Below are 13,399 nucleotides of genomic sequence, written 5' to 3'. Positions count from 1 at the left end.
TCGTGGTCCAGGCAGGAAGCGAGCCCCTCTCTCAAAAATAATCAGTTAAAAAGCTGAGAGCACTGCAGGGCTGGAAGTTTGGCCTAGTGGTAGAGTGCTTGCCTTGCATGCACAAAGACCTGGGTCCAATTCCTCGGTACCACATACGTAGAAAAAGCCAAAAGTGGTGCTGTGGCTCAAGTGGTAGAGCTTTAGCCTTCAGAAAGCCCAAGGACAGTGCTCAGGCTCTGTGTTCAAGCCCCAGGACAGGCAAAAAAAAAAAAAAAAGCTAAGCACTGGTCAGTACACCTGCAACCCTAGCTACTAGGAGGCTGAGATTTGAAGGCACTCCCGGTAGGAAAATCTGTAGGATTCTTATCTCCAACTAACCTTAGAGCTGTGGTTCAAGTGGTAGAGCGAGCAATCTTAAGGGTGGGCACTGAATTCAAACCCCCCCCACACACGCACACGCGCACACACGCACACGCACACGCACACGCGCACACACACACACACACGCACACGCGCACACACACACGCGCACACACACACGCACACGTGCACACACACGCACACACGCACATGCGCACACACGCACACACGCACACACACGCGCGCACACACACACGCGCGCGCACACACACACGCGCGCACACACACATGCACACGCGCACACACACGCACACACACACACGCACACACACACACGCGCGCGCACACACATGCACACGCGCACACACACGCGCGCACACACACACACGCACACACACACTTGCACACGGTTCAAGAGAGGGCTGGAGGCATGGCTCAGCCTAGCAAGCACGAGGCCCTGAGTCCAAACCCCAGCACTGCAAGCTAACGGACAGATGAACGTTTCTGAAGCTGGATGGTGGGTGGGCAGGGCCTGGGAGCCCCTTTCATTTCCGGGGTTCTGTTTGGGAACAGGGTCCTCTCTCCCCACCATCAGTTTCTGCTTGCTTTTATTTGTTTTTTGAAGACCCATACAGAGAGAAAGGCGGGTGGGTGGGGGAGTGAGTCCCAGGCTCGGGCCAGTGACCCCAGGGCCCCACCTGAGCGTGCGTCCAGCCCCGTGGGTGCGCATGTGCTGTGAGAGTGGCAGCGGCAGGCCGTCCTTCAGCCAGCTCACGTGGATGGGCCCCGAGCCCCGCGTGGAGCATGCCATGGTCACCAGATCCCCGAGCTTGCTCAGCAGGGGCCCCGCGCGGCTGCCTCCCTGCTCGATGGTGGGGGGAACTAAAAGCAGGCCAGGACGAGAGAGAGGCTGAGGTGGGAGGGAAGGGGGTTCTCGTGGGGACCACACCCAGACTTCTGCCAACAGCAGGGGTCGAGACCACGGGAGGAATGGGGGCTATGGATGCATGGACCACCCATCCCCCCTCGGGGCCTCATGTCAAGTCGGACGCGGGGCACTGGCGCCTCACACCTGCAATCCTGGCGCCTAAGCAGGCTGGAACCTAAGGATCACAGTGCCACGCCAGCCCGGGCAGAAAAGTCCATCAGACTGTCATCTTCAAACCAGCACAAGGCTGGAAGCGGAGGGTGGCTCAGGTGGTAAAGCACCAGCCTTGAGCAAAGCTAAGGCGCAGCACCCAGGCCTTGAGTCGCAGTAAATGAACACAAATGTTTAAATCGAGGCATGGAGGCCCACAGCACTCACTGCATGGGTTTGGCCAGGACTTGAACCCAGGTCTCCTGTGTCCTGGCCACTTATCACCCTCCTGGGGAGGCCCCACGCCCCCAGGGCTGCCCACCGCTGCTGCTCCCCCGCTGCTCACCCAGCACATTAACCGTGTGCAGCCTGGCATCCTCGCCGGCCAGGTTGCGGGCCACGCAGGTGTAGGCGCCCGAGTCTTCTGCCCTCAGGCCCTTTAGCACCAGTGAACTACCATCCAGGTAGAATCTGCACGGGGAGTGGTTGCTGAGGGCAGGCACGCAGGGATGGGCAGCCTCGTTGTGCTGGGAAGCACGGCGGGCCTTACCGGAGGTGGGGGGCTGTCTGGCTCAGCGGGCTGCCGTCCTTCAGCCAGGCCACGTCGGGCGGCGGCTGCCCTTCGGCCTCGCAGTCCAGCTGCACCTCCTGCTCCTCCAGCACGTTGTGTTCCTGGGCCACGCCTGAGCTCCGGATCTGGGGGGCCACTGCGGCAGGGACTACAGTGAGACTCGGGAGGCTGCGGGGCTGCTACGGCTGGCGCGGACGCGGGCGTGGGGTGCAGGCAGACGTACCCAGCACGGCCACCACGAAGTCCTTTCGAGCCTCGGCCTGGGCGTTCTCGGCTACGCATGTGTAGGTGCCGGCCTGGGCAGGCTGGAGGCGGCTCAGCTGGAGGCGGCCCCCCCTCGAGACCACACCATGCTCCACGCTGCTCTCTGTGGGGACGGAGGGAGGGAGGGAGAGCTCACAGGGGAAACTGAGGCCCCCAGGGGCAGGGGCTCCTTCTTACCAGTCACTACTGTCTTCAGTCCTATTCTGTGTGCACGTGTGCAAGTTCATGGGTGTGTGTGCGTGTGTGTGCATGTGTGTGTACCAGGATTCAGCTTGAACTCAGGTCCTCACATTCTTTCTTAGCTCTTTCGCTCAAAGTTGGTGTTCTACCACTTGAACCATGACCTCACTTCAGCTTTTTGCTGATTTATTAGACTTAGAACATAATTAAAGTTAGGCTGAGGGTTTATATGTCATAGATACATATTAATCCATGTAATAAAACATGGTGTCTCTAGAGTCATAAAAGAAGAGAAGCCCATAGACTTTTTACCTAGGCGGCCCTTGAACTGTGATCCTCAGAGCTCAGCCTCCTGAGTAGCCAGGATTATAGGCCCGGACACCAGCGTCCTGGAGTCCAATCTGCTTGTTTCCCTTCTGCTGGGCTGTCTCTCCCCAGAGGAGCCAGGCGCTTCAGCGTCCAGGCCCAGCCACATCCCCGCCCTGGCCAGCTCTGCTCTACCCCTGTCACCTGTCATGGTCACCCTGGAAGGTGTCCTAGACTCTGCCTGCCCTCCGGGGACACACCTCAGCCAAGGCCGAGGGTGCCAGGAATCAGCTGGTGCTGGCAGAGGCAGGGGCAGGAGCTACGGGCAGGAGAGGCCACGGACACGGTGCCTCAGCCAATAGAGAAGGGAATAAAGAAAAGTAACCAAAGCCCAGACACCGGGAGGCTGAGCACTGAGGATTATGGTTCTAAACCCGTCCAGGCAGGGAAGTCTGTGAGACTCCAGTGAACCACCAAACACAGCCAGAAGTGGAGCTGCGGCTCAAGCCTGCCCTGGCAGTAGCAGTGGGCCCAGGAGACCAGCATGGAGGCAGGTGCCCTTGGGGGCAGGGAGACCAGCATGGAGGTCACAGGAGAGAGCAGCAGGAAGCACCCAAGATCCCCTGCTCTCAGGAGGATGGGCTCCAGCTGCTGACCTGCTCTTCTCACTGGAGAGTGGGGTTTAGCTGGATGAACCAGGGGACGGGGTACAGAGAGGCTGGGATGGGCCAGGCTGGGGCAGAACCCAGCCTGGGTTAAATGCCAGGTCCGGGGCCAGCCAGCTGGGCCTTGCCTTGTCCCTTAGCACCCATGCTGGACAAAGTAGAGCTGATGTCTTCTCTCCCAAGACAGATGAGGGCGGAGCCCTGCTCTGGCACGCTTTGATCCTGCACATGTTTTGTTGTTGCTGTTATGAGACAGGGCATTAATATACAAGCCCAGACTGGCCTTGAACTCACAATCCTGCTGCTGCAGTCTCCTGAAGGCTGGACTTACAGGTAGGCGCCACCACGCCCAGCCCACATTGGATTTTGACAAGTAAAGATGTGAAGAGCCAGTAACTTCCTCTGCGGGCGGCAACCCCGCACCCCCGAGGGCCAGCACCTCGCGGCCCAAGCAGTCCTCACCCACAGGCATTCTGTCCTTCAGCCACGTGACCGTGGGCGCTGGGACCCCGGACACGTCACAGGTCAGGACGAGGGGGCTTCCTGCCACCTGGCTCACTGCCTCCACCTTGGGGTTCTCAAATGTGGGGGGCACTGCAGGGAAGAAGTCAGATCCTTAGAATCCTGAGCCGATTCCCTGATCCCTTCCTCGCAGGTGAGGAGAACACAGGAAAGTCATTCGGGTTTTATGCTCTGCCCTGGGTGCAGGAAAAGGCACAGGGCCTCATGCTTCCCCGTAGGTTTTTTCACTCTACTACCTGAGCCACAGCTCCACTTCTGGCTTTTAGCTGGTTAATTGGACTTAAGAGTCTCACAGACTTTTCTGCCTGGGTTGGCTTTGAACTGGGATCCTTAGATCTCAGCCTCTTGAGTGGGTAGGATTAGAGGTGTGAGCCACCAGCACCTGGCTAAAGCTAAACCCGGACATGCATTCATGAAGCCTGATGAGCTTCATGCAGACGGCTGGGTGGGTTTTTCCTCAGCCCGGCAGGGCCCGCGGATATGCCATGCCATCTGGGTTCTACCCCGGGGTTGACTGGCCAGGGGCCCTCAGGGCTCAGGGCAGGGGTGACCTGGCCCCAGGCCTCCCTGGATCGCGTGATGTCTTGGCATTCTTCATCAGTGCCTGGGTACCCGGCTCTGCGCTCACAGTAGAGCCACGCCCCTCGCCAGCCCGGCGGGCGGGTCCTGCTGCCGTGCCCAGCTCACCCTGGACGGCGAAGACGAAGGTTCTCACGGCCTCCCCCGCAGAATTGCTGGCTTTACAACTGTATACACCTTTATCTGAAACCTACAACAGAAGAGACCCTGGTGATTTGATGTGGGGTACCTAGGGTTCCTCTAAATATCCAGACGCCCCAGAACAGGGGCTCCCCACCCACGCTGGTCCCATCTGGGCTGGTATAGGGAGAAGGCGTCTTCTAGCCTTGCCCGGGAGCCATGGCTACCAGAACTCCTGGTAACCCCAAGGCCCTCACCCTGTCCCGCAGCTCCCATCTCCTTCCCCAGGCCTCTGGGCTGGAGGGAGCCTGTCCTTCCACCATGCTGTCCACTGCCCCTCACCTGGGAGGCCAGGATCTCCAACTCCCGACCCTGCTGCAGAGTCTGCAGCCGCTGCGCCGGGGCCAGAGGCTGCAGGTCTTTGTACCAGGTCACTGTGGGCTCCGGGTATGCATCAGCGTCACAGCTCAGGGTGGCCTTGTCCCCTGCCCGCACCAGCACAGACTCTGGGGTGCTGCCAGGAGCCTGCCTGAAGCTTGGGGGCACTGAGAACAGGACAGACCAGTAAGCTCTGCGGCCTTGCCCACGCCTGCCCTCCCTCTGCCGCCCCCTGCCCTGGGCCCACCATGGGAGACATTCAGAGGGCACACGCTGACCCCGACTGCTGCCAAGACGTACCCAGCACGCGGAGCTGCACCACCTTCTGGTCCCGGCCAGCAGCATTGAGGGCGTCACACAGGTACCGCCCGGTGTCCGCCGGCTGCACCCGCGCCAGCCGCAGCGTGTGCGTCCCTGCAGGGAGCCAGCACCTTGCACCAGCAGCCAGCCCGGATCCGAGGCCCACCTCCAGTCCTCCACCCCTCTCCACACAGCCAGAAGACTCAGTTTACCCACCAGGCAGGAGGAAAACCTCTTCTCCCAGGGGGACGGCCTGGCCCTCCTTATACCACGTGACCTCAGGGCCCGGGTGGGCGTGGACCTCGCAGGTGAGGGACACACTGCTATTGACGATGGCGCTGACCTTCTCGGGGTTCAGGCCCATGATCCGTGGTGGCACTGCATAAAGGAAGATGAAAGAAAGCACACAGAGAGAGCCAGGAGTGACGCCAGGGGCTTTGCCAAGCTCCTGGAGCTTGGAGATCAGAGAGGGAGTGCCTGGCCTGCAGCGTCACACAGCACCAGGGCAGACAGCCCGGCAGCAGCTCATGCCAGGCCCATGGGTGTCCCCACACCTGAGCTGGTGGAAATGTGGAGATCAAGAGCACAAACCCTGCCCCTCCACACACGAAGGCGACCTCTGAGGGGCTTCAGAGCCACCAAGTCAGGCCAGCCCCCGAGCTGGGCCAGAGGTCAGGGGCATAGTAAGTGCTCAACGCTGGGCTCTAAGGCCTGGGAGCGGCCTGGGTGGCTGGGGTTCCCCAAAGGCTGTCAGTACCTTGGACCCGGAGGGTGAAGAGTTTCTCGGCAGAGCCAGCCTGGTTCTCCGCCACGCACATGTAGCTGCCGGCATCCGACATGTCCGCCGTGGAAACCTATGGGAGTGAGTAGGGCAAGGCTGAGGTGTGGCTGGGGTGCTAGGGCCCCTTGTTCCCCCCCCCAGCAGACATACGGCATCAGACAGCTGTCCCTCCGGGGCCTGTCCACCTTGTGGGGCTGTGGAGGGCTGGGCTGGCCTGTACTATTGTTCAGTGCCAGTTCACTGAAATCCCAAAGCAGGCTGCCAGAGCTGGCAGGGCATGTGGTGTACACGAACCTCGCTTTTCAGGGGTCAGCTGGGCCCCCGGGGGGTGGGGAGGGTCAGCCTCACCTGTAGGACGCGCCCTTCCTCCAGGACCTGGAGCTGCGGGCTCGGGGAGAAGGGTAGCCCGTTCTGGAGCCAGGAGATGGTAGGAGCTGGGTTACCCAGGGCCGGGCACTGCAGACTGACAGTACTGCTGGCATTGACGGTCACCTCTTCCACCAGCTCCTCCGTGTCACCCACGATGACAGGTGGCGCTGGGGGCAGGGAGGAGGGGATGAGGAGTAGCCCAGGTGCCCGGCTGGCAGTGAGGCCAGCCCTGGTGGGAAGCCCGTGGGCCCTGTCCGGATGCAGCAAAGGGAAGTGAGGGCACAGACAAGATCCTGGTTTGCTCATGGCTAAAAAGGGACCAACTTGAAGTCTGAAGCCCCCTCTGCCCAGCCTCTGAGCCCGGGAGCCCTCGAGCTTCCCGTGCTGTCCCTCGGCCGCTGAGCCTTCCCCGTCCACCCGCATCAGCTACTCACTCAACACCAGCAGCTCGAAGTGCATCCAGTCCTCGCCCACCTCGTTGGAGGCCTTGCACGAGTACCTCCCCGCGTCCTCCACCCGTGCCAGGGGGATCTGCAAGACCCGGCCTCCTGCAGGGGCACAGTGCAGCGGCCTGGGCTCAGGGACAAGGGCCCCATTCTAGCCAGGCAGGGTCGCACATCCTGTAATCCCAGCACTCGGGGGGCTGAGGCAGGAGGACCTCGAACCTGGCTGCAGTGTAAGACAGTCAAGACCACAAAACAGAGCAAAGGAAAGACCCTGCTCTTCTCATACCCGGATCTACTGCCATAGCCGGGGCAGACGCGTGCCCTTCCCTGCCAGCTCAGAGGTCAAGGGAAAGCCAAGTCTGGGGCAGGCGCAGTTAAGTCTGTATGCCAGCCCCAGTCTGCCAATCCCACCCACGGCTCAGGGTGGTCACCCTCCCTGCCCAAGAGGCAGCACTCAGAGAGACAGACAGACAGGCAGATGGAGACAGAGTTCTACCTGCCTAGCTTGCGTATCCTGCCTGCCTACCTTGCAGGATGGAGACCCTGTCGGTGGCAGAGAGGGGCTGGCCCTCCCGATGCCAGGTGAGCTGGGGGGGCGGGACGGCATTGGTGTCGCAGTATAGGTAGGCTGGGTGGTTCTCTACGATTTCCAGGAGTTGCATCACCTCGCCCCGGGCCTCCTCCTCCTCCTCCTCCTGGGACAGCGCCTCAAAGTCTGCACCCACCTTCTGGAACATGGGGGGCACTGGACAGGGGCAGGATGAAGCCATTAGGAAGCTCAGGGGAGGCAAGGGTACCCCACCACCACGCTAGACTAGAGGCAGCAACATCACCTGAGCCCTTCCCCTCCTCGTTTGTCTTCCCCTCCCCTCCTCCTTCCCTCTTCCTCCTCCTTCTCCCTCACCCCCAGCTACATGTCATTTTTCACTGGTTATTTTTAAGGTAGGGTCTCAATTCCCGCCCGAACTGTGATCCACCTATTGTTAGCCTTCCCACTGTGGGCGTAGCTGAATGACAGCGTGTGCCACCGCGTCCAGCTTTGTTATGTGGAGATGGGAGTCTTACGGTCTTCTCCCCAGGCTGGCTTCAAACCCCAGTCCTCCTAATTTGAGCCTCTCAAGTGGCTGTGATTACAGATGTGAGCCCCCACGCTGGCTCCACGGCAGTTCTTAAATTCACCCTCCACCCCTGGCTTAGGTGATGTTTACTGAGCAGTTGCTATGGACATTCTAGGAGGGGGCTCCTGCCTCATGGAGCCATGGCGGGGGGGACTAGACGTGGAGCTTTAACCTGCACTTGTATGTGAGTGCACAGAGGCATCAACCATCAGCTGTTAGACTCAGAAGGGCCTGAGGCGGCCTGCAAGGCTGAGGCTAAGGCTGGGCGGGGTCAGAGGCCCACCCCAGCCACGCAGCCCATCAGTGACAGGATCAAGGAGCCCGAGATGGGTGAGGGGCCTGCCAGCTCCTTCCCCAAGCACTGTGCAGTCAAACCCGGCCACTTCTTGCTCTATATGGTCGTGGCCTCCCTGCCTCCCTCCCAGCAACGGAATTCTGGGCCTTGGAGCCGTGTCCCCTGTCCCTTAACTGTCCAGTGGCTGGTGCAGTCCTCTGCCATGTGGAAAGACCAGCTTGGGTCTCCCTGGCCTGGTGGGCCCTGGGGTCCCGAGCACTGCCCAGATGACGCCCTGCGGTCACACTGGCCAGCACACCCCACCCACCCTGGATGAGCACGCTGAAGTCCTGATCGTCTTCACCAGCCACGTTGGTGGCCACGCACAGGTAGCGCCCCGAGTCTGAGACCCGCGTGGGCTGGATCTGGAGCAGCCGCCCCTCCCCCAGGACCTGGAGCCGCTGGTCGGGGGTCACCGGCTGCCGGGGGACCGGGGAGAAGAGATCAGAACGAAGTCAACGTAAGTCCAGGTACTTGTACATGAACTCATGAGACAATGCTGACAGCTCTGTAAAACCATGTGACTTCACACGTGGGAGAGACGTGAATAAAAAGCAAAAAACAACCATAAAGAAGCTCAAACTGGTGGCTACTGAGGAGCCAGAGACCTGGAGAACCATGGTTCAAAGCTGGGACAGAATACTGCATGAGACTTTATCTCCTATTAACTAGCAAAAAGCTGAACTGGAGACGTGAATCAAATGATAGAGCACCATTGGAGCATGCAAGCCAAGTGAACCTGAGGCCCTGAGTTTATATATATATATATATATATATATATATATATATATATATAGAGAGAGAGAGAGAGAGAGAGAGAGAGAGAGAGAGACAGAGAGAGAGACAGAGAGACAGAGACAGAGAGACAGAGACAGAGAGATGATAGAAATAATAGTTTAATGTCTATGAGACTTGTGTTTGGTACACATTGTTTTATTTATTTATTTATTTATTTTTGGTCAATCATGGGGCTTGAACTCTGGGCCTGGGTGCTGTTCCTAAGCTCTTCAGCTCCAGGCTATTTCTCTACTATTTGAGCCATAGTGCCACTTCCAGTTTTCTGGTGGTTAATTGGAGATAAGAGTCTCATGGTTTTTACTGCCTGGATTGGCTTTGAACCTTGATCCTCAGATCTCAGCCTCTTGAGTAGCTAGGATCACAGATGTGAGCCACCATGCCCAGCCTGGATTGATTGATTGAGTGAGTGCGTGATTGTTAGTCCTGGGGACTGAACTCAGGGCCTGAGCTTTGTTTCTGGGCTTTTCTCAAGGCTAGAGCTCTACCACTTGAACCACAGCACCATTTCCAGCTTTTTCTATGTACATGATACCGAGGAATAGAACCCAGATCTTTGTGCATGCTAGGCAAGCACTCTACCACTAGGCCAAACTCCCAGCTCCTGGATTTACCTTTTTTTTTTTTTTTTGCCAGTCCTGGCCTTGAGCTCGGGGCCTGAGCTCTGTCCTTGGACTTTCTCAAGGCTAGAGCTCTACCACTTGAGCCTCAGCACCACTTCCGGCTTTTTCTATATATGTGGTACCAAGGAATCGAACCTGGGTCTTCGTGCATGCTAGGCAAGCACTCTACCACTAGGCCAAACTCCCAGCTCCTGGATTTACTTTTAAAAATAATAAAGGATGGACCAAGTACTGGTGGCTGGGATCTAAAGAAGCTGAGATCTAAGGATCGCAGTTGAAAGCCAGCCTGGGCCAAAAAATTCCTGTAAGATTCTTAACTCCAATGATCCACTCAAAACCAGATGTGACTCTGGCTCAAAGTGGTATGGTGCTGACCTTGAGCCAAAGAGCTCAGGAATAGCACCCAGGCCCTGAGTTCAAGCCCCACAACCAACAGATGGATGGATGGATGGATGGATGGATAGATAATAGATGCATAATGAGGGCTGGGCTGGCCCAGGCAGCTCTAGGGCCAGGGACTTTCAGGGTGCCCCACTGGGGCCTGCACTCACCCGGCCATCCTTGTACCAGCTGATGGCGGGCAGGGGCGTGCCCCAACACTCACACTCCAGGGCCAGGCTGCTGTTTACCTTGGTCTTCACCTCCTTCACACCCACCTCCCCCAAGGGATGGTCTTTGGAGATGGAGGGCGGAACTGGAACATACACACGGGGGGGGGGGGTGGTGAGGTGCTGGCTGGGGAGGGGTGTGGGGAGGGGGGGTGCGGGAGATGAGGATGGCTTGTTTGGACAGGTGTGAGGTGGGGTCCCTGGGCTGAGGGCTTGCCTGGGAAGTGGCAGAAGACAGCCGGGACGGGGTTGGGGGTGGGGTGGGCCATGGGTTCCCATGGTAACCGCATCCGCACACTAAGGAATGGCGCGCCCCACCCCGCTCCCTGCCACAGGATGGCGCCCCCGGCTCAAATGCAGCCAGGCTCCAGGCAGCCTTCTTTCTGCCCAGTGGTTCCCTGGGGCCCCTGGCTCACTGAGGACTTCCACATGGTAGTTCTTCACGGCCTCCCCAAGCTCGTTAGTGACCACGCAGGTGTACTGGCCGGCGTCCTCCTTCTGGACATTGAGGATCTGCAGCCCGTGGGTGCCTGCAAGGGGAGGGGTGTGGGCAGCGGCCAGGGTCATCCTGCTGCGCAGGCTCACCCCTGCCCCTCACTGCCCACCCGGCCGTCACCTGGCAGCTGCTGGATGTTCCTTGAGGCCTCAAAAGGGGCCCCGTCCTTCATCCAGGTGATGTTGGGCAGTGGGAAGGCTAGCGCCTCGCAGATCAGCGAGAGGGGGCTGTTGACAGTGACGGTCACCTCTTCATCGGGACTGTCCTCTGTCACTCCCTGGATGCTGGGGGCCACTGCAGGAAGGGGGGACACGGGTGAGCACAGAGCTCCGGCCCCAGGCCAAGGCCCAGCATGTGACCCAAACAGGAAACTGAGGCACAGTGGACGCCAGGCACGGGCAGCTGGATCTGGATTCGGGCTTGAACGTCCAGAACTCCAGCTTGCTATCCACAAACAGCAGATACCACAGGGGAAGCTAACGTATTTCCCACCATTGTCCGCGGCGTCCCTCAGCCCTGCTCATGCAAGCAGAGCCTTGGGCTTCGGTTGAGCTTCTAGTCAGCTGCTCTCTCTGAGGCAGAGAAAGTGGGGGGGGGGGCTGGTTGTACCTGGACCCCACTTTCCTCTCTCAGCCCCTATGGAACCCTTTGCTACAGCCCTGTTGGGAGCTTGGTTCCCAGTGGTGGCACAGCTGAGAGGTAACCCCGTCAGAAGGGCTCTGTCGTTCCTGAACTAGTCAAATCCATTGATGGACTGATTCCTTATTGGATCCATTTTTGAAAGGTTCTGGAAACGTTTATGCCAGTACTGGGGCTTGAACTCGGGGCCTCATACTCTTGCTTGGCTTTTTGCTCAAGACTCTTTGCCTATGGGAACCACTGCTTCCCCTTCTGGAGGTGAGTCCTGGCTAGAGGAGGGGGTTCCCTGGGGGGAGTGGCGGGGCGGGGGAATATTTGTGTCCCTCTTCCTCCCTGATCCACAGGCCCAGAAGGGCCAGAGCCAAATGGAATGGAGTGGAAGCTCCTGAAGGCATGGAGGAAAGGCACTTCACTTTAGCCGCTTTCTCTGGTATTTTGTTACTGCAGTATAAGGAGGATTGTACGTAACTCTGTCGTGTCCTTGGTTCTTTGCTTCTACAGTTTAACAAGACAGAGCATGGGGCGTGGCCCTCTGGGACAGAAGTCACCAACGTGGGTCCTGGCGTGAGCCACGTGAGCCTTCGTTAGTGACACAGGAACGCATACATTCCCCACATTTGAAGATGACGCGTAGCCGAATGCTGCCTCATGAGACGCGTTTAGCTGAGCTGCTCTTTGTGTCGTTGCTGTCCTTGGAGAGGTCCAAGGAAGGGCAGGGGGTGCTCCGTGGGGCGTCCCCCCTCCTGCTAGTGCCACGATGGTCAGGGCACACCCAGAGCTCACCCAGGACACGGAGCTGCAGGTGCCTGGTCTTCTCCCCCACGGCATTGGCAGCGATGCAGGAGTAGTGGCCAGCACTGGACAGGTTGGCCTGGAGGACCTGCAGGAGGGCTCCCTCCGGGGAGAGGTGATGGGCGCCACCAGCAGCCAGGGGCTGGCCGTCTTTGAACCACGTGACCTGGGGCGACGGGTGGCCTGTTTGCAAAGGGGAGACCGAGGCCACTCAGCAGGCGCTGGCCAGTGGGGTGCAGGGCTCAGCAGCCGCCCCCGTCTCTGCCTGGGATCTCACCCCAGTGCCCGGAAAGAGGCAGATGTGGGTCATGGGCCTGGCCTCTGGTGTTTAATTGCCTTCCCTCCTGGGGGTGTGGCAGAAATGGCTTGGTGCAGACAGGTAAAATAGAGTTGCAAGTTAATCCTTCCATACACACACACACACACACACACCACACACACACACACACCACACACACACACACACACACGTCCATCCATTTATCCATCTGTTCATCCACCAATCACCATCCATTCATCATCAATGCATCCATCCACCATCCATCCATTCACCACCCATCTACCATTTAACCACTATTTATCCATCCCTCTATCTGTCCATCCACTATTAATTCACCACCCATCCATCCAGCAATCACCATCCTTCTACCATCCACCCTCCAGTCATCACTCATCTATCCACCAATCACCATCCATCTCCACACATCTATCATCTATCCACAATCCACCCACCATTATTATTTATTAATCTATCAATTCATCATCCATTGATACACCATCCATCATGGATCTACCCACCATCCACACACCCTCCCAAGCACTATCCACCATCTATCCATCCATCCATCCATCCATCCATCCATCCATCCACCCACCCATCCATCTATCCATCCATCCACCCATCCATCAATCCATCCATCCACCCATCCACCCATCCATCCATCCATCCACCAACCACCATCCATCCACTATTATTTCTCATTAATCTATCCACTATCCATTGATCCATCAGCCATCCATTTATCAATCTACCATCCACATACTTTTCCAAGCACCATCCACCATCTATTCATTCATCTGTCCA

General features: G+C 58.4%; 1 protein-coding gene across 1 annotated transcript in view; it reads right to left on the bottom strand.

Moving 5' to 3' along the window:
• The window catches only part of Hmcn2 (hemicentin 2), a 108,546-nt gene that overhangs the window by 28,023 nt on the left and 67,124 nt on the right, over nucleotides 1-13,399 (bottom strand). Inside the window, exons 51-68 of the mRNA XM_090329396.1 lie at nucleotides 12,307-12,498; nucleotides 11,005-11,178; nucleotides 10,805-10,918; nucleotides 10,332-10,474; nucleotides 8,631-8,781; nucleotides 7,437-7,655; nucleotides 6,899-7,012; nucleotides 6,444-6,631; nucleotides 6,072-6,168; nucleotides 5,531-5,692; nucleotides 5,315-5,428; nucleotides 4,979-5,181; nucleotides 4,625-4,706; nucleotides 3,878-4,009; nucleotides 2,224-2,367; nucleotides 1,980-2,136; nucleotides 1,776-1,900; nucleotides 1,050-1,233 (exon numbers count right to left, since the gene is read on the bottom strand). Coding sequence (XP_090185522.1) covers nucleotides 1,050-1,233; nucleotides 1,776-1,900; nucleotides 1,980-2,136; nucleotides 2,224-2,367; nucleotides 3,878-4,009; nucleotides 4,625-4,706; nucleotides 4,979-5,181; nucleotides 5,315-5,428; nucleotides 5,531-5,692; nucleotides 6,072-6,168; nucleotides 6,444-6,631; nucleotides 6,899-7,012; nucleotides 7,437-7,655; nucleotides 8,631-8,781; nucleotides 10,332-10,474; nucleotides 10,805-10,918; nucleotides 11,005-11,178; nucleotides 12,307-12,498 — 2,695 coding nt within the window. The remainder of the gene's footprint in view (nucleotides 1-1,049; nucleotides 1,234-1,775; nucleotides 1,901-1,979; nucleotides 2,137-2,223; nucleotides 2,368-3,877; nucleotides 4,010-4,624; nucleotides 4,707-4,978; nucleotides 5,182-5,314; nucleotides 5,429-5,530; nucleotides 5,693-6,071; nucleotides 6,169-6,443; nucleotides 6,632-6,898; nucleotides 7,013-7,436; nucleotides 7,656-8,630; nucleotides 8,782-10,331; nucleotides 10,475-10,804; nucleotides 10,919-11,004; nucleotides 11,179-12,306; nucleotides 12,499-13,399) is intronic.

The sequence above is a fragment of the Megascapheus bottae genome, chromosome 3, assembly GCF_031878675.1.
Source record: "Megascapheus bottae isolate mThoBot1 chromosome 3, mThoBot2.hap1, whole genome shotgun sequence".
Classification (NCBI taxonomy): Eukaryota; Metazoa; Chordata; class Mammalia; order Rodentia; family Geomyidae; genus Megascapheus; species Megascapheus bottae.
The sequence above is the reverse complement of the archived record's forward strand: the minus strand, read 5'-3'. Positions and strand labels throughout refer to the sequence as shown.